Raw genomic sequence first — 20,192 nt, 5'->3', positions numbered from 1 at the left:
TGAGAACAAAGGTCTTCAAGGGGGTTAATACTACAAAAAAAAGGAATACCTGATAGAAAACCAGTCAAACAGAAAACACAGAGACAATAATTCCTTGGGGAGGGAAAGGAAATTTACTCATGGGTAAATACAAGCCATGAGTGTGGTTTTCATTTAATCAGAAATTGTCACATGACTATATTGGGAGTGTTGGTTGGGGCGGTGCAACAAATATTCTTTGGAAAAAGTCAATAGATGGTGTCTAAAGTGGGAGAAAAAATCTCTATCATGTTATTTAAAAATACGGATGTAAATGCTATAGGAAGAAACTCAAAGCATTGAAAATGTTGCCTTTTCGGAGTAAGAATTTGGAGTTAGATGGAGTCGAACAGCTTTTTTGACATAAGCCTTATATGTGTTTTTGTTTGTTTTTTGAGTACCTACTTATTACTTTGATTAAAAAGGAAAACACTTGAACTACTTGTGAGAACATTAAATTTACCTCTTAGTATTTATTTAGATGAACACTCAAGGTTTCCCACTGGGATGGGAGCCCTGGAAATAGCCGAGAAAATGGATTCCACAGAACATGGCACTTTGTAGCTTACAACCTGTGAGGCAGTGAGTGTTGTCCCTTAGGACTCAAAGCCCGTATGACCAGAGGATGTGTACCAAGGTTCTGTCATTCCCTGAGGCTCCAGATGCCAACAGCTCAGGATGGAGAGTAGAAGGCATATGTGATGAGAAGTGGGTCTCAGGAATGGAGGTAGACCTGAGATCTTAGTATCCATAGGTAGATGAAGTAGTCTTTCTAGATGAGAGGGCCAGCCGGTTTGTGGAATGCCAGCTCTGATGCTAGTTCAGTACCTAAACCTTCACCCTCTACCTCTCATTTTCCTCTGTGGCTTTTTCTTCTTTGGAGACACAATGGAAATTTGAATCTTGAGGCTGGTTTGAGTTGAATACTAGACTGTACCTGGACCTCTAATTGTATGTCAGCCAGGGTATAGTGGGCAACCAGTCATTTCTTCCAGACTTCAGCATGGCAACAGGCTGCCTCTTTTCTGGAGGATTCTTCTCTGATTTTAGCAGCTGGAGACCAGCAGAGTCATCAGCAGAGATAGGAACAGAATTTGCTTTCAAATTACAGCATTTTCAGTAGCCTGCATGGTATAAAGGAAATGGCAGTAAGCACATCTGTAAGGCTGTTGTGGGGTGTGTCCATGGTCATTGCCATTGTTAAGACAATGCAGTAGCCTTGAATGTTTTTTGATCAGGTATCCTATCAGTAAAAAAAATTGAGCGTGTACTTTATAAAACATCAAATAGACCAATTTTTAAAAGATGTGCCAAAAATATAAATAAAGTGTCTAGTATTTTTTTCCTATACTCTAATGGAGAATTTGGCTGCTAACCAAAAGGTTGGTAGTTTGAACTCACCCAGTGGCTCTGTGGGAGAAAGGCCTGGTGATCTGCACCCGTACAGCCTACAAAACCCTGTGGGGCAGTTCTGCTCTGTCTCATGGGGCCGCTCTGAGCCAAAATCCACTCGACGGCACCTAACAACAGCAACCCGGAGCACTGAAATGGAAGAAACATAGCACCTCAGTTCTTCATGTTTCTCCTTTTACTGCATCATGGCACACTCTCTTGGGTGGTGGGCAAGGGAGAGAAAAGTTCAGACCTTTAAAGAGGAATGACTTCCATTCATGGCTTATAAGACTTTTCTCCCTCACTTTAGGCATCATCTGTTGACATCTTCCAAAGACTATCCACTGCACCACTTCTCCCATTTCTGGATTTCTAGAACAGACTGCCTCACCCACACTCTAAGCCCTTCCCCACCCACACCACCATTTTGACAAGTCAGGTAACTGTGCCTCATAGATGTGAAATGACTTGTTTCCAGGGGAGCAGAATGAGGACCCGGGCCCCCGTCCTTTGAGTAATTTCATTTCCCTTTCTTGGATTCCATGATATGTTCTAAAACTTTCCAAACAGTTCTTTTAACCTGTCTTGGCTATTTTATATCTCTGAGAGTTGTAAAAAAATATATATATATAAATATATATATATAAATGCAACCGACTTGCACATATATATAAAATATATAAATGCAACCGACTTGCATTTATATATAGCTTTATTTATTTTGTTTTTATTTTTGAGAATACATACAGCAAAGCATACACCGATTCAAATTTCTGCATGTGCCATTCAGTGACATTGATTGCATTCTTCGAGTTGTGTAAGCATTTTCACCCTCCCTCATTAACATATACTTACTGCCCCCTAAGTTTCCTATCTAATTTTTTTGAGTTGCCGTTGTCAGTTTGACCCCATGTAGATAGTTCTTATAAGAGCACAGTGCTGAAGGTAGACATCCTTTACCAGTTGTACTATTGTTTGGTTTTTACAATTCAGGGGATTTTTTTTTTTAAAAGATTTTCTCAGGGCAGTAGTTTCAGGCGTGTGTTCATCCTCCATGCCTCCAAAAAATATGGATTCCATGAGAATTTGAAATTTTGTTCTTCATTTATCCACCTTTTGATCAGGATTCTTCTATAGAACTTTTGATCAAAACGTTCAGTAATGGTAGCTGGACACCATCCAGTTCTTCGGTCTCATAGCAAAGGAGACAGTTTGCCACACATTCTGTTTCCTCCTCCTATTCCTGACTCTCCTTCTTCCTGCCTTGCTCCAAGCAGATAGAGACCAACTGTACCTTTATTAGAAGCCTTTTCATTTTTATATTATTTTTAATGATTTTACTCAAGAGAAAAGTTTCAAGGATGTTTCTCTTTGGGAAACATGGCTAGGCAGGAATATCTGATGGAATTAAACACTTTTAGTTTAAAGCAAAGGCACCCATTTTCCCCAGTTGGCAAAACATAATTTTTTTTTTATTACTAGTGTTAGAAAAATTATCATGTTCCTAGAACTCTGGTGTATTTACTTTAATTGAGATCTACTGATAAAAACCAGTCTGTTCTTTGTGCTCCTGTATGGAAGAACATCAAAAGATATGAAATGAAAGGTCTTGGCTTAATTTGTTTTAAAGGGGAAACACTTCAGAAACACTGCGTGGCCAAGATACTCAAATTTGTTGCCTCAAGTTTCTGTATTGTGTTGTTTAGGGAGTCCTAGAGTGGAGGGAAGTGGTTTTGTTTGTTTAATTTTCTGGTTGATAGCTAATTCGTGTGCAGTCAAGTCAGGAAAGGTGTGCGCCGAGGTTGTATCCTTTCACCATACCTATTCAATCTGTATGCTGAACAAATAATCCAAGAAGCTGGACTGTATGAAGAAGAACGCAGCATAAGATTAAAGGACGACTCATTAACAACCAGTGATACACAGGTGACACAACCTTGCTTGCTGAAAGTGAAGAGTATTGAAGCGCTTACTGGTGAAGATCAAAGACCACAACCTTCAGTGTGGATTGCACCTCAACATAAAGAAAACAAAAATCCTCACAACTGGACCAATAAGCAACATCATGATAAACTCTGATAATGTTGACATTGTCAAGGATTTCATTGTCCTTGAGTCCACAGTCAACACCCATGAAAGCAGCGGTCAAGAAATCAAAAGACGCATTGCATTGGGCAAATCTGCTGCAAAAGACCTCTGTAAAGTGTTGAAAAGCAAAGATGTCACCTTGAAGTGTCTGACCCAAGTCATGGCGTTTTCAGTCGCCTCATATGCATGTGGAAGCTGGACAATGAATAAGGAAGACCGAAGAAGAATCAATGTCTTTGAGTTGTGGTGTTGGTGAAGAGTATTGAATATACCATGGACTGCCAAAAGAATGAACAAATTTGTCTGGGAAGAAGTACAACCAGAATGCTCCTTGGAAGCAAGGATGGCGAGACATCTCACATACTTTGGATATGTTGTCAGGAGGGAACGTTCCCTGGAGAATGACATGATGCTTGGTAAAGTAGAGAGTCAGCGAAAAAGAGGGAGACTCTTGATGAGGCGGATTGTCACAGTGGCTGCAACAGTGCGCTCAAGCATAACAACGATTGTGAGGATGGACCGGGACCAGGCAGCGTTTCATTCTGTTGTACGTGGAATTGCCGTGAGTTGGAACCAACTCAGTGGTGCCTAACAACAACAGCTAATTCATAAACAAGAAGGAGCAAGATGCTAGCTCTTCGGAAACAACGTGGGCATGATCTCTGCATTCAGAAGCATCCTTCCTTCTAAGTGAAGCGGGGACGTGCGTGGTGTTAGAGACTCATGCCCACATTCCCACTGGCACCTGAGTGAAAACCAAAATACTACTGGAAGAGAATGGCATCGGTATAGGAAAGCCCCGGGCTTTGAGAACCTTGGCACATGGACAGTTGTTCTCAGTTGTCTTCTTAGATTTGGTTTTGAACACAGACTTCAGTGTCTTACTTTACTCTTTTTCGAAAAGTTTTTGAAAAAAAGTGTAAAGGCATTAGAAGCAAGAGGCAGGCAGGAAGTACATGGTATAGGGGCAGTGTTTGTGTTCTGATTTAGTAAGGATGCCTTAGCCGTTAAAGTTGCAGCTTTTAAATACCATGATGGGAGCTCCATTCTTTTTATGACCCCCACCCCCACGGGGGAAGCTAGTAAGTTTTGTGCATTGAATTCTAAGAGCAGGCAGTAGAAAAAAGAACAAAACAAATGGAGTAAGAGCAGAAGTGGGACTAAAAGCTAACTCAGATCTTCATTGAAAATAATGGTAATGTAATACTCAATTGAGAGAGACTAGAATACCAAATAATCATTTTTCTCCAGTTATTGCACGTGTAAGGCTTTTCTTTAGATCTCTCAGGGAGTCATTTTTATATGTCTTCTCTGAAATTGAATGCTAGCTGTTACGGATTGAATTGTGTCCCCCCAAAATGTGTATCAACTTGGCTAGGCTGTGATTCCCAGTATTGTTTGGTGGTCCACCATATTTTGTGATCTGATGTGATTATCCATTGGGTTGTAAATCTGGTGGTTAAGAGCTAAGAGCTTGGCTGCTAACCAAAAAGGTTGGCAGGTCAAGTCCACGAGGCACTCCTTGGAAACCCTATGGAGCAGTTCTCCTCTGTCCTATGGGTCACAATGAGTTGGAATCCACTGGACAGCAGTGGCTTTTTGTTGTTGTTGCTGTTATGATGTTAATAAGGCACGATTAGAGGCTGTTTTGTTAATGAGTCAGGGCACAATCTATAGGACTGAGTTGTGAAAGAGAAAATCAAACAGAGAGGAGGGGAACCTCATGCCATCAAGAGAGACGCACTGGAAGCAGACAGAGCGTATCCTTTGGACCTGGGGTCCCTACTCTGAGAAACTCCTAGACCAGGAAAGATTGATGGACAGGACCTACCCCCCGAGCTGACAGAGAGAAAGCCTTCTGCTGGAGCTGACACCCTGAATGCCGACTTCTAGACTTTTATACTGTGAAAGAATAAATTTCTGTTTGTTAAAGCCATTCATATTTGGTATTTCTGTTATAGCAGCACTAGGTAACTAAGATGCTAGCTGAGGGTGGAAGAAAAACCGAGAAGGAATACATAAACCATGATAAATGCCAACTTTGTGTACCCATTATAAATATTTGTGACTGATATCCCCAATAACTTTACCTTGAACTTTCTTACCTGTTGAAGAGTTAATGTAACAAATAAGAGAAATTTGCTAACTCTGTGTCCTCTAGATCTGTGCTTTCCAACAGAGTAGCCACTAGCCACATGTGGCTGTTTAAATTAAGTATAATAAAATTAAACTAAGTTTCTCATATGCTTAGCAGCAACGTGTGGCTAATGACTGTACGTGGGGGTAGTGCAGATATATTTTCGGTATTTCAGAGAGTGCTGTTGGATAGCAGAGGTCTTCAGGCTAGCATTTTTTCATATTCATGGGAAAAATTGTTTAGTTTTATACTTTGTACTATGTAAGTATTCATTGTCAAAAAGAACATTTCAATACCTCTCCTGAAGCACAACGCTCTCAGTAATAGGATGCTATCCATACGTCTACCAGGAAGATCAGTTAATGTTTATTATTCAAATTTACACACCAACTGCTAAGGCCAAAGATGAAGAAATGGAAGATTTTTACCAAATTTTGCATTCGGAAATTGATCAGACATGCAGTCAAGATGCATTGATAATTATTGGTGATTGGAATGTGAAAGTTGGAAACAGTGAAGAAGGATCGGTAGTTGGAAAATATGGCCTTGGTGATAGAAACGACACCAGAGGTTGCATGATAGAATTCTGCAATACCAAGGACCTATTCATTGGAAATAACTTATTTCAACAACATGAACAGTGACCGTACACATGGACCTCACCAGATGAAATACATAGGAACCAAATGGACTACATGTGTGGAAAAAGAAGCCCGATATTATCAGTCAGAACGAGGCCAGGGGCTGGCTGTGGAACAGACCATCTGTTGCTCATATGCATGTTCAAGTTGAAGCTGAAGAAAATTAAAACAAATAAACTAGAATCAAAGCACAACTTTGAATATACCACCCCCCCACCCCCGAATTTAGAGACCATCTCAAGAATAAATTTGATCCATTGAACAGTAATGACTGAAAACCAGACAAGTTGTGGAAGGACATCATACATGAAGAAAACAAAGGTCATTGAAAAGACCAAAACAGATGTTAGAAGCGGCTCAGACTTGCTCTTGAATGTAGAGTAGCTAAAGCGAACTGAAAAAATGATGAAGTAAAAGTGCTGAGCCGAATATTTCAAAGGGCAGCTTGAGAAGACAAAGTAAAGCGTTGTAATGAAATGTGCAAATACCTGGAGGTAGAAAACCAAAAGGGAAGAATATGCTCTGCATTTCTCAAGCTGAAAGAATTGATGGAAGAATTCTATGAGCAAAAAAAATATGGAATGATGTAGGAAGCATCCAAAAAAGATGAAAGGGAGTACACCGTCACTGTACCAAGAGAATTGGTCTGTGTTCCACCATTTCAGAAGGTAGCTTATGATCAAGAACTGATAGTGTCGAAGGCTGGTATCCAAGTTGCACTGGTGAAAAACAAGTCTTCGGGAATTGACAGAATACCAATCGAGATGTTTCAATAAACAGATGCATCGCTGGAAGTGCTACCTGGCCAACTGACTGGAAGAGCTCCATATTTACACCCATCCCAAAGAAACATAATCCAGCAGAATCCAGTAATATCATTAACATCACACACAGGTTCAAAAACGGTTGCAGCAGTACATTGACAGGGAACTGGCAGAAATTCAAGTTAGATTCAGAAGAGGACATGGAACAAGGCATGTCATTGCTGACTTCAGACAGATCTTGACTAAAAGCAGAGAATACCGAAAGGCATTTACCTGTGTTTTACTGACTATGCAATGGCATTAGACTGTGTGGATCATACCAAAATACGGATAACATTGTGAAGAATGGGAGTTCCAGAACACTTAATTGTGCTCATGAGGAACCCATACCTAGACCAAGGGGCAGTTGTTCAGACAGAACAAGGGGATGCTGTGAGGTTTAAAGTCAGGAAAGGTACGCATCAGGGTTGTGTCCTTTCACCATACTTATTCGATCTGTATGCTGAGCAGATAACCCGAGAAGCTGGACTATATGAAGAACAGGGCATCAGGATTGGAAGAACACTCAGTAACAACCTGCGTTGTACAGATGACACAACCTTGCTTGCTGAAATTGAAGAGGACTTGAAGCATTTACCGGTGACGATCAAAGACTACAACCTTCTGTATGGATTACACCTCAACTTAAAACAAAAATTCTCGTTAAGCAACAGCACGATAAACGGAGGAAATATTGAAGTTGTGAAGAATTTCATTTTATTTGGAACCACAGTCAACACCCATGGAACTGATGTTGAAGAAATGAAACGACATACTGCATTGGACAAATCAGCTGCAGAAAACCTCTTTAAAGTGTTAAAAAGCAAAGATGTCACTTTGAGGACTAAGGTGCGCCTGACCCAAGCCGTGATATTTTCAGTTGCTTCATATGCATGCAAAAGATAGACAATAAATAAGGAAGACTGCGAAAGAATTGTTGCCTTTGAATTATGGTGTTGGTGAAGAATATTGAATATACCATGGACTGACAGAAGAGTGAGCAAATCTGTCTTGGAAGAAGTACAGTCAGAATCATCCTAGAAATGAGGATGGTGAGACTTTATCTCATGTACTTTGGACATGTAATGAGGAGGGATTAGTTCCTGGACAAGGACGTTATGTTTGGTGAAGTAGAGGGTCAGCAAATAGGAGGAAGACTCTCAACGAGATGGATTGCTGCGGAGGTTCCAACAATGAGCTCAAACATAGCAACAATTGTGAGGATGGCTCAGGACCAGGCCGTGTTTCATTCTGTTGTACTTAAGGTCAGAACCAACTTAATGGCACCTAGTACCAACTACGAGTGCTTTACTGACGAACAGTCTGGTGCTAGATAAGACAAGTTATCAGTGGTGTGTGTTGCATTGCTCTGTACTGTGGAGTTACATAGAACAGTTGGATTAGGAAAAGGTGTGCTGCGAGATCACTGTGAACAGCCTGGACTTAGAAAGGCTGACAGAACCAGTCTAGTCATTCAGGAGCACTTTATGCATGTCTCAATGGGTGGCAGAATGTTATATGGTTAAGGGTCTGGACTTCAGGGTTGTTAAGCTTGGGGCAGGGTCCCTGGTTAGTACAATTAGGCAGTCCACTACTAGCCGAAAAGTCAGCGGTTTGAATCCGCCAAGTGGCACCTTGGGAGACAGGCCTGGCGATCTCCTTCCAAATGGCCACAGCCTTGAAAACTCTATGGAGCAGATCTACTCTGTACACATGGGGTTGCCATGTACTGGAATCGACTCAATGGCTGCTAACTACACCAACATAGCTTGGGATTTGCTAGCTTGGTAACCTTGAGCAGAACACCTAAGTTTTGGAACCTGTTTTCTCATCTGTGGAGCCAGGGATTAAGTACTTCCTGGGTTGTTGTGAGGATTAGATGAGGTAAATAAAATGAACAATGTCGTATACTTAGCACAGTGCCACATACACTGTAAGCATGTGCTCGATGGTTTTTTTTTTGTTTTTTTTTTTTTTGTTTTGTAGCAGTAATAATGGTGCTTGTTATTCTTCTTGATATCGGTTCTTCTTGCCCTGGTGTGTGGTTCTTTTTTCTTCTTTGTCTCCTTTTCTTTGCCCAGCTTCTTGAGTCCTTTATTCCTGTCTCTTCTGTCTTTTTCTTTTGTCTCAAGCGTCCTGGATAACTGTTAGTGATACCAAAGGATAAAGGATTCTTTTTCCCCTAGTTGCTGTGCTACTGTGGATAGCAGGGAATAATTTCCATCAAAATGAAACCAAACCCTGTAAGAAGTCACATAAATGTAGCTCTTTTGACCAACATTTATGAGGAAGCCTGGTGTATTTGGGGGCTAAGGGACAAGTTGGAGGTAACAGACTAGTAAGGATGGGGTCCATGAACTTCTCATTAGCATTCTGTAACTGATTAGCAAGCTATCATGAAACCTATAACTAGAGGATCCCTGGTAATTGTACATCTTCATTTATATAGCAACAAAGGAGAGAACGTGAAGCTAGAAGGCAGCAGGAACGTGAACAGCGAAGGAGAGAACAGGAAGAGAAGAGGCGTCTAGAGGAACTGGAGAGAAGACGTAAAGAAGAAGAAGAGAGGAGACGGGCAGAAGAAGAAAAGCGGAGAGTTGAAAGAGAACAGGTTAGTTCACAAAGACCGTTCCAGCCTGTTTGTGAGATTTGTTACTTTGTGTGCACGGGTGCACGCACACACACACACACACACATACCACACACTCAGGACTTTAGAGGTTTAAAAATGCTGAAACATGCAGTTGAAAGCACAATACATTCAGTCTCTTGTCTTAAAAAAATACGGGAATCATCATACTTTAGAAACCTCTCGAAACCAGCTAAGTCATGTCCTAGTAGTATAATATCTGAAAGATAGCTGAATATATCTTCTAGAATTTGGCTGAAATGCCGTGAACCCCAAACACCAGGATGGTAATTAATTTTGTTACCCGCTATAAGGAATTTTCTGAGGGAACAGTTTGAAATAATCCAGTGGTTAAATGAATATTGTAATATATTTGCATATAGTTCAGTATGTACGTATATATAGCATTAGAAGAACTAATAGTGTTTCTGTAGCATGTTCAGCCATTAATGGCCAGGTGTCAATAATACTTACAGCATTTTATTAATGCCACGTATAGTTTTATTTAGAATTTTTTTTGTTTCCTGAGCAACCTGTGCAAAGAAAAATTAACTGTGCCTTCATCTGTGTGTGGTGTTGGTAGGATTCCAGTCACTAACCCCTTGGCCTTTTATGTCTTTGGATTGATCACTCTTTGTTATCAGCTTTGAATTAGGGGGAAAAAAATAAAGAATGGGGACTAATTAAAATAATATTTGAAGTTCATATTTAAAATACTTATAAACTGTGGAGTCAGCTTCCAGTTTGCTTACTCAGCTATTGTTCTCGATGCTAATTATATGCCTTAGGTTTTCTGAGACTGGGTTCGTATACATGTGTGACTGTATTCTGTACGTTCATTGACTCTGTGTTAGAATCTTTGTGATTGGGATAGGATGTGATTTTTCTAGTTGTACTTGTGTCATGAAGGCAGAAACCAAATGAGTGTCCTCACTCTGTCTTTGGAGTTATGGTTTAATTCTACTTAGTTCAAAGAAGAAACAAGTTGGAGCCAGAGTCCTTTGTGTAGCGATCACTGGGTAAGGCTATTACCGCGAGTGCAGTTATTGCCATAGCATGTGCTGTGAAAGTTTAGGGTTAAATGAATGGGACTTGGAGCCCAGGTCAGAAGCAGGGTACCTCTTCCAAGGTAAGCTTCTCACAGACTGGTTTTTTGGCTGAATTTGCTTTGTAGGTTACAAGTTCGTAAGGAAATTATATGCCATGATTCCTCTGTTACCTCATATTCTCCCAGTGAGAGTTACTGGTTAAGTAAAACTTGTGCTCAACCCATACATGTGGCTCTTCTGTTTTTTAAAGGTGTGCCACGGTACAAGTGGTCGGTCGACAGTAGACACTCTGGAAAAAATCCTCTGAATTTCGGAATAAAATTTCTCCTCAGCGACCCTTCGATTTCCTCCCTTTCTAGAACAGTCAGCTTTTTTCACCATTGAAAAGGAAGGAAGATTGTTGCTTACGGAATGTTCCCAACTTTGCAGAGTTATTTCCTATCTGATGTTTGACCCTCAAAACAAAAACAAAAGAACTGAGAGTTGGGAGAATAGATTCTTGATGCTCATTTCTCAAATGAGGAGACTGAGAAAAGGGAGGTTGAGGGCTTGGTAGAGATTATAAAGCTGTTACATGGTGGGGCTGAGATTACAGTCCAGGCCTCCTGATTTCCCAGCCCATTAATGTGCAGGCAACTTCAAGGCAGGATTTTTACCTCTTCACCTGACGTATTTTGGAAATGTTGACCGGTTTTCCTTGTTAGGAAGGTTGATCACCCTCTTCCATTGAAAACCACCACCACCACCACTATTCCCAAAGACACACAGCCTCGTCATGGAAGAGCCCGGGCCTGTTCATTTGCAGGAAGCCTTCCAACTCTGGTGTTCCCAGACCATGGCTTCTAGAATGTAGTCAACCCAGGTTCCTTCTGAGTCAGAGAAAGTACAAATGGTGTTTATTCTTGTTTTAATATTATACAGGTTTTGGTTTTAGATATCCAACATGGGTGGTCTGTGCTTGGTATAAACAATAACTAATAATTAGAAGCAGAACCTTCTGGTTTCCTATTTAATTAAACTCTTGATTTCTCTGAAGTCTGCCATCCTTAAGAGGAATGGCGTGCTCCTTTAAAATCCTGTGTCCTGACAGAAAAGCTTTCAGTGCCTACAGGTATATCATTGAGGTGCGTGTCATCATTTATTAGGTCTTATTGGCCAATTTCAAGGCTTTGGAAAAATCCTTAGCGATAGTTTTTTTGTTTGTTTTAGGTACAGGCAGTCCCCGGGTTATGAACGTCAGACTAACAACTCATAACTTAAGAAAGAACTGCCATAAAGCCTATTATATTAAAAATTTGAGCTAAAGACATAGAGTGGTTTGTAATAACAAATGCACGCATTGCTTTGTGATGCTCATGAAAATGTTTCTCGGCTTGGAAGTGTTTCTTAAGCGTTTTATATACATAGAAAGGTAAAATATATACTATATACGAAGACAAACGTGTGACTGATGCTGACTAAGAATCGTAGGTTCCAGCTTACCTACAAATTCAACTTAAAGGCACCCTTAGGAATGGATCTTAAGGGACTGCCTGTCTTTATCATTAATGAATTACCACCACAGACAATTGGGGCAGGCAGTTCTTGGTGCTCTGTTGAGGTGGTTCTGAAGATTTCCTTTGGGGAAATTGATTGCTGGGTGATTTCTGTGTGACAGGAGTATATCAGGAGACAGCTGGAGGAGGAGCAGCGGCACCTGGAAATCCTTCAGCAGCAGCTGCTCCAGGAGCAGGCCATGTTACTGGTAACGCACCGCGTCTGTCTTCTTCTCTAGCGTTAGGGCTCACACACCCCTTCCCTGAGTTGGGCACAGCCGTGGTGATGACCAGGCCATTGTGGTTAGCGCTGTGGGCTGACCGGCTCAAATGGAGACATCCTCTGTGATCTTCCTATTTTGGGCAACTTGAGAGGTGGCTTTTACGCATCTGCTTATTTTCCGTTAGTAAGTTAACTGTTCTCGTTTGGTAGCTGGACAATGCTTTGAACTTGTCGCCCAGTGAACAAACTAGAACGCCTGGGGCCGTAGATTCAAAGCACACGCCATATAGTAAAACTTCGTCGGGAATGCTAGTTTAGGATTTTTACCTGGTGTACTATAATTATCTCTTGCCACTGAAACCGACATTTAATTGAATTCTCTTTTACTCTGTTCAGTGATTATTACCCTTAGCAACAAGCTGTCAGATTTTCCCACAGGTAATATGCTATTTAAAATTCCAGCCATTATACTTTATTAAAAAGCAGGGGGGAAAAAGTATGATCTTTAAAGAAAAAAAAAAAAAAACTTGAGGAATACAGAGGAGGAGGCGAGGTCTCCGCGGTCGGTGGATTTAGTGTTAATATCCTCTCCCTCTCCAAGGAGTACCGTTGGCGGGAGATGGAGGAGCACCGGCAGGCAGAGAGGCTCCAGAGGCAGTTACAACAAGAACAAGCCTATCTCCTGTCTCTACAGCATGACCACCGGAGGCCGCTCCCGCAGCAGCACCCGCAGCCGCCGCCGCCGCCGCCGCCGCAGGAGAGAAGCAAGCCCAGCTATCATGCCCCAGAGCCCAAACCCCATTACGAGCCTGCCGACAGAGCTCGAGAGGTAGCCTCTCCTTTGTTGCTTGGCCATCGGTCCTGTTTTGGTCCTTCTCTGGAAAGTAATGCGATGACTCTTGAGAATTGTCTGATATTAATGCTAGAATGGGCACAGAGATCAGGTAATGATCCACCCTCATTGTTTTCTAGCTTTTTCTTTGTTTTCAGAGGAGTGGTGGAGGGGCTTGCGTGGGGGGCCTTGTGACTAGTTGGGTTTTTTTCCATCGAGGATCACAGTGCCTCAGTTAACAAATCTCAGATGAATTGGAAACTAAACAGAAGCGTGTTTGGCGAAATCGTTCTCAAAAATCTAAATGAAGGGAATGGTCAACTGTTTTTCCAAAAATAGAATGAGGATGTGTGCCTATAGCCCAATTTGCTGACTTTTCAGCTATCGTGATGAGTTACCCACATGGTGCATTCGGGCTGCCCAGAGCCTCAGACTAACAAGGAGGTGGCAAACCCGTAACTGTTCAGGGATACTAGGAAGATCCGACTCATAGCGACCCTATGGGACAGAGTAGAACTGCCCCGCAGGGTTCCCAAGGCTGTAATTTTTATGGAAACAATATACCAGATCTTTCTCCCGAGGAGCAGCTGGAGGGTTTGAACTGCTGACCTTTGAGTTAGCAGCCAGGTGTTTAACCACTGAGCTACCAGGGCTCTTTTACGAGGCAGATTAGGGAGCTGATATGCCTCCACAGTATGTTGAATCCCGGCCAGTAGGTGGCGCCCTTCACTGTGTCTGACCTTCACAGAGAGTGGCTTCTGGGGAAAAAGTGTTTTGCTTACTCTGGAGTGGCTTTATTTTTGGTGGAATAAAGTGTGTTTTGGGTTTCTGATGATAGTCTTTAACCCATTCGTATAGTTGGTTGTGGCAGATTAATTTTTTACCAGTATAAAATGGTATACAACCAGAATTCTGGGCCAGGAGATCTGAGAGGCCACCCGCTTAATTTTTGTCTTAAGCATTTTCCCTTTCCTGAGTCACGTTGTAACCCTGCTTTATCTGCCCCCCCCCCGCCCCCTTTTCCCAGCTATGCTTTTCTTGTAGCTGAAGTTAAACAGAAAATTTTTCTTCAGAGCCCTCCCACCTTCAGGCTTCGGTATCACTGCTTTCCCTACTAACAGTGGGTCATGTCTTCTAATTCTCTGATGCAGGTGGAAGATAGATTTAGGAAAACTAACCACAGCTCCCCTGAAGCCCAGTCTAAGCAGACAGGCAGAGTTTTGGAGCCTCCAGTGCCTTCCAGATCAGAGTCTTTTTCCAATGGCAACGCCGAGTCTGTCCATCCCGCCCTGCAGAGACCAGCGGAGCCACAGGTAGCCACAGACGGTTCTGCTGTGGGTGGAGACTTCGGTGGCAGCTTGTCCAGCCCCGGGCCTGCTTGTGATAGTTTGGTTCATTCTGCATTTAGAAAGAGATGCGCAGGAGTGATTTTAGACTAATTTGAAGAGGACATGCACTCAGTTGATAATGGAAAAGGAGGACTTTCATTTTTGTTGTATTTAAGAATATCTAGATTCAGTGATTTCTTTTCCTGTCATAACATTTTACCTTCTGTAACTCAGATTAATTTTAATAAATAAGTGCCTCCTTACCCTAATACAAAGGTTTTTTAGTTTCGTTTTAAGGAAGTTATTATTATTAGTAAATGGAGGGAGAACCAGGGCTTCATTATTATTTTAACGTGCCTTTCTCCCACTTGTTTTAAAGTAGTTTTCATGCAGAATTTTTTTTTGGTTTGTCCCAGAGTACATAATTTCTGGGGGGAAAGACCTTTGACCAGATCCTCAAAGGGTTCAAAGTCTAAAAAAGGTTAAGCTCTAGTGAATTGATATTGGCCTGCCATGAAGTGGATCAAGGTGAAGGTCAAGATTTCTCATTAGGTCTGTACCAGCATCCTGCCTTGTCTGAGTGAGGGAGAACTGTCAGGCAGTACGGTTGGAAGAGAACCCTCTGCTGTCTGGAGCAGAAAGTAGACAAAGATCACCCATGTTAAAAATCTCAGAGACCCTTAAAACACTGTGCCTGCCCTCTTCCTGAAAATAGTTTTAACTTTTAGGCATTTTCCTTCTTGGAGCTATGAAATCTAGACTATTGGGAACAAGTTCTTAAGTATGAATCACTTGGCCCTGTCGTGTGCATGCCTTGGGGGACTAAAGCTCATGTTTCTGTGATAGAAGTAGGCATGGTGTCTGAAAAACAAATTCAAATGAGATGTGAAGGTGCTTCCTGATAAATAATCCCCTTGGACCTGTAAGGTATGAGTTGAGGAACCACAGCATGGGGGGGGGTTAAGAAAGAGAAGAACCAGTATTGAATCAAAGGGTTTGTATCTGGGTGCAGGGGGGATTGTTACATGGGATCAACAGCTTTTTGAGGCTAGAAGTAAAGAGCTGGCCCCTCAGCGAATTGGCAAACCCAGAGAGTAAAGAATGGAAGGAAAACAGGAGAAGGTAAGAGGAAAGAGGGACTAGTTGGGTACGTTTGACAGCACTTATTCTGTAACAGCATCATACTGGTTCCCGGTGTGGACACATTGGAAGAGTCCAGAATAAAAGTTTTTGTTCTGAAAGTTAAAACTTAACCATAGAGAAGATCTTTGTCTATCTAAGCACTAGCAAACAGCTTGAAAATAGGAGTTCCTGGATTGTGTAGACTTCATTTTTATAGTCATGATTAATTAACGTAGTAGCTGGAAGTAGTCTCCCTGTTCCTCCTTCTAGTCTAAAGTTACTTTTGACTAAAACATACACCTATGAAAGCGTTCTTTGGAGGAAATTTTTTTTCTTATAGGGCCATTTATTTTAGAACTCATTTTTTTAAATTATAATTACAGGTAATACTTTAAATTACATGCCTTTCCCTGTGAAAAATCATGAACATTTTAGAAGCTTGGAGGCTGTGTGAATCTCACCTGTAAAATACAGAAGTTGGAGACCTGGAACTAGCTCTGAGTCTTGTATTTGGAAAAGTTCAAGCAGACGTGATCCAGTGTTTTCTGTTGGCATTAAATACACTGATGTATTAGATATGTAGCTAGAATTATGTAAGTTACAACATTGAACTATTTAAAACAGTATATAATTTATTGTTTCAAAGATTGTTTTCCAAATTTAAAAGCAGCTGGATAAACTCAGGTGATAAGTAATTACTGTGCTTCTCAAATTGTCAAGGAAAAGGGATGCCCCAACAGTAGTCACTTAAGGGAATCCACGGTACTGAATATTTCTGAAGAAATCACATTTCTCTTTCTTTTATAATTAGTATGAAGAAGTATGGAGGTAACTCAAAGGTTATGATTTTAAGGCTTCAGCGGGGGAAGGAAATTTCATTGGTGTATTTAAAAATGTAGATGTCTTTAAGTTATATCATTATGGTCTGTCAAAACATTAAGGGGTTTGTCTTTGCTTGTTAAATGTGCTGTTTTGTTGTTACTTGGCCTGTAATATTGAACTGCCAGGTATCGTGAAGATGGATGGAGAGGTTTGCATGTTTGGTAGCATCCTTTATCCTGGGATCTCTTAACCTTCGTTTGCCTCTCCTTTCTCTCTGCTTTAACATAATAGGTGTGCATGCCCTTTAGGACAGGTGGTCTGTAAAGCTCTTTAAAACAATCTTCATGTTTACTGCTATCTGTATATGTTTGTCTAGACATTAGAAGAGTTTTCCTTATAAATGTACATTTGCTTTTTTCTACATGTTGTGTTCCCCAGATCACTCTTCACTTAAAAGTGTAATTGTTTTACTGCTTGGCTGACCTAATGTTGTACCACCTCCGGTTTGCATTCCCCTTTTGGCAGTTCCTGCTTTGGATTTGGTATTGACCAGAAAAGCCAGTTTGATGCCTTGAATGTTTTGTGTTTTGTTTTCTCGTAAGGTACAGTGGTCCCACCTGGCATCTCTCAAGAACAATGTTTCCCCTGTCTCGCGATCCCATTCCTTCAGTGACCCTTCTCCTCCCAAATTTGCACACCACCATCTTCGCTCTCAGGACCCATGTCCACCTTCACGCAGTGAGGTGCTAAGTCAGAGTTCCGACTATAAGTCGGAAGCACCCGACCCCACCCAAAAGGCTTGGTCTAGATCAGACAGTGACGAGGTGCCTCCAAGGGTAAGAAGCAGAAAGACAGACGTGTGCTTCTTCTTCTTTTTTTTTTTTTTTTAAATTACTTGTTGTAATTAATGATATGATAACTTCACCGGAATGAAAGGGGTACTGAAATGTCAAAGGAGCTTTTTACTGTGGGGAGAAAGTCCACAGTTAGACAGTTGTATTCAGCCAGTGGGCAGTTAGGTTCTTACTATTGTTCTGTAAATACTGAAACACAAGGTAGCAAAGCCATTGAAGAGTAAATTTGTAACATGTGTGCTTCTAGACCAAATTGAATCATAGTTTACTGAGCAGCTTCTAAGTTGAGACCGAAACAAATGCAGATTATTTCGCAACACTAACCAATATCAGAATGTTCAGAAAAGGGTTTATAAGGAAAAACATTGATGTAAATGATTCAAAGAAAAGAATTTTTTTCTTTTTAAATTAAGTTTATTTTGTTGTATTTTTTTGGTGGTGGGATGTAATTATTTACTGGTGAAATCAAACAAAAAAAGGGCACATTTTAGTTTGTTTTTCCTCTATTGGAATTTGCTTCCTGTGAGTATTTTCTCGCTTCCTGCCAGTCTTGGCTTCCGACTGATCCGTTTGTAGATTGTTGTTTGGTTCCTTTGAGCTTATTTTTCTGGTTCTCACATTATCTTAGCAAAATGCTTTATATGTCCCCTGCCACCAAGCTTCGGTCCAGACATCATTTAAATGTTATAAAAGCATAGAAAGGCTGTCTCTGCTCCTTACATGCATATGATTAAATTTTCTCTTCCCATTGTATCCAAAAAGGACCAGAGAAGGATCAGGGGTGGGAGTAGGTTGGTGATAGTAAGGCTAACATAATTAGGACTGCTTTAAGAAGTATGTTTTGGTGGGGAAATCTTTGTTTCTCCTCCTGTTTTCAGTAATTTAATTGTTGTATCTTCTACCTGAAGGTTCCCGTGCGAACGACATCTCGCTCTCCTGTTCTGTCCCGTCGGGATTCTCCCCTGCAGGGCAGTGGACAGAACAGCCAAGCAGGTCAAAGAAACTCCACAAGGTAAAAGAAGAGTGAACGTTAAGAACAGGTTTACTGGCTCATCTCCAGCAGTCTTATGTCATCTGTTTTTGCAGCAGTGCTCGTGAGCATTAAAATTCTGGGCCAAAGAGGGTATCAGTTGTGAGAGAAAACCTGCCATAATATTCACTGGCATGAGTAACATCAAATCGATCTATAGAAAAAGAGGATGTAAATTGGGTGGGTGTATATTAGTGATTTTAAAATGAAAACTACCATCCCCTGTATAAAAACAAGTAGAAGGAACAAGCAGAGAAGAGAAAATAGTTGTAAATTTTAATCTGAGGGTGTTTATTTTCTAAGAGCTTGGTTAGTTCTTTGGAATGGTATAGAAATCATAGGTTACTGAAGAAAGTCAGTGGTTGACGGTCTGCAGCAAACTAGTGAATCAACCAAATAATAGCGTTTTAGGTTCTAGAGCTGCTGTGTCCACTGCAGCAGCCATTAACCACTTAAACAAACAAACCAAACCCATCACTGTTCAGTCTAATTCTGACTCATAGCGACCCTAAATTTGAATTTTCACTTGATTAAAATTACATAAAATAAAAATTGGCTTCCTTAGTGGTTAGTTAGTGGCTGCCGTATTGTGTAGCACAGGTAATAGAACGTAGGGGAAGGAAAGAGCACGGTGTTGAGTGTTTTATAACTTGATCATCACTGAACATCTAAAGTTGGACATCTGCACATTGTACCTTGGTATAATTGGAAGTAGTGAGATGGGTGATAATCCAGAAGGTACAGAGAACCCTCTTATTCCTTAAGTGATCAGCCAGACTATGGTATTCTCCTGTGATTAAATCTATGTTATTAATTCTTACCTGGCAGACTTGCAGTGGGGTATATCCATGGCCAGATTGACATCACCGGCCATGCTTTCTGTAACACGTGCCATCATGGCTCTTGCCAAGGAGTATACTTGAAAGGTGTCAGTTTTTGAGTGCACTGATGGATGAATGAGCAGCCTGCAAACATAGTATAACTTTGTGTGTGTGTAAATAAACGGAATTTTTTTATATATATATTAAAAACCAAGTTTGTAGCTGCGACAGAAACAGTGTTACTTCTAGACTGAACAAGTAGCATTTTCTGTCACACCTAATGGGGATTTTAGACATGCTAACGATAGCATATAGTTCAACGTTTTTAGTTTGTTAATCTAGGAGATAAAATTTGAGAATAACGTTGTAATAACGTTTGGTGAATTTAATGTTAGATGCTGTTGACAGGCTGTTTGTCTCCTACCTACGTTCAGAGACGTCGAATGCAAACATCACATGTGTGCTTATGGTTTGAGCCTACGTCTTGGAACACTGCATTAGTTCTCTTTTTCCTTTTTCTCCCCCAACAGCAGTATTGAGCCCAGGCTGCTCTGGGAGAGAGTGGAGAAACTGGTGCCCAGGCCTGGCAGTGGCAGCTCCTCGGGATCCAGCAACTCAGGGTCCCAGCCTGGGTCCCACCCTGGGTCTCAGAGTGGCTCCGGGGAGCGCTTCAGAGTGAGATGTAGGGTGGCTTTCTTTCTCCCTTTTCCCCTTAGCAATATTGGGCTATGGTTAGTGCATTGGAAGTCTTTAATCATGGAAAGATGGCTGTGGTTTGCACACAGCTGCACATGACAAAATGATATTCCATTGTAGGTTGCTAATAACACTGAGAGCAATCATAACTTTAATTATGAAGAGCTCTTTT

General features: G+C 41.2%; 1 protein-coding gene across 47 annotated transcripts in view; it reads left to right on the top strand.

The window, feature by feature from the left end:
• The window catches only part of MAP4K4 (mitogen-activated protein kinase kinase kinase kinase 4), a 221,182-nt gene that overhangs the window by 174,272 nt on the left and 26,718 nt on the right, over positions 1 to 20,192 (top strand). For 5 of the 47 annotated variants that reach the window (XM_049856280.1, XM_049856271.1, XM_049856267.1 and 2 more), the window contains exons 13-19: positions 9,529 to 9,690; positions 12,415 to 12,501; positions 13,117 to 13,344; positions 14,499 to 14,660; positions 17,222 to 17,455; positions 18,382 to 18,485; positions 19,855 to 20,006. In XM_049856280.1, the coding sequence (XP_049712237.1) occupies positions 9,529 to 9,690; positions 12,415 to 12,501; positions 13,117 to 13,344; positions 14,499 to 14,660; positions 17,222 to 17,455; positions 18,382 to 18,485; positions 19,855 to 20,006 (1,129 nt within the window). The remainder of the gene's footprint in view (positions 1 to 9,528; positions 9,691 to 12,414; positions 12,502 to 13,116; positions 13,345 to 14,498; positions 14,661 to 17,221; positions 17,456 to 18,381; positions 18,486 to 19,854; positions 20,007 to 20,192) is intronic. The other 42 variants (XM_049856285.1, XM_049856300.1, XM_049856287.1 and 39 more) reach the window with 17 other exon arrangements.

This window comes from Elephas maximus, chromosome 17 (assembly GCF_024166365.1).
Source record: "Elephas maximus indicus isolate mEleMax1 chromosome 17, mEleMax1 primary haplotype, whole genome shotgun sequence".
Lineage (NCBI taxonomy): Eukaryota > Metazoa > Chordata > Mammalia > Proboscidea > Elephantidae > Elephas > Elephas maximus.
Note: the sequence above shows the minus strand (reverse complement) of the source record. Positions and strands in the feature narration are given on the sequence as shown.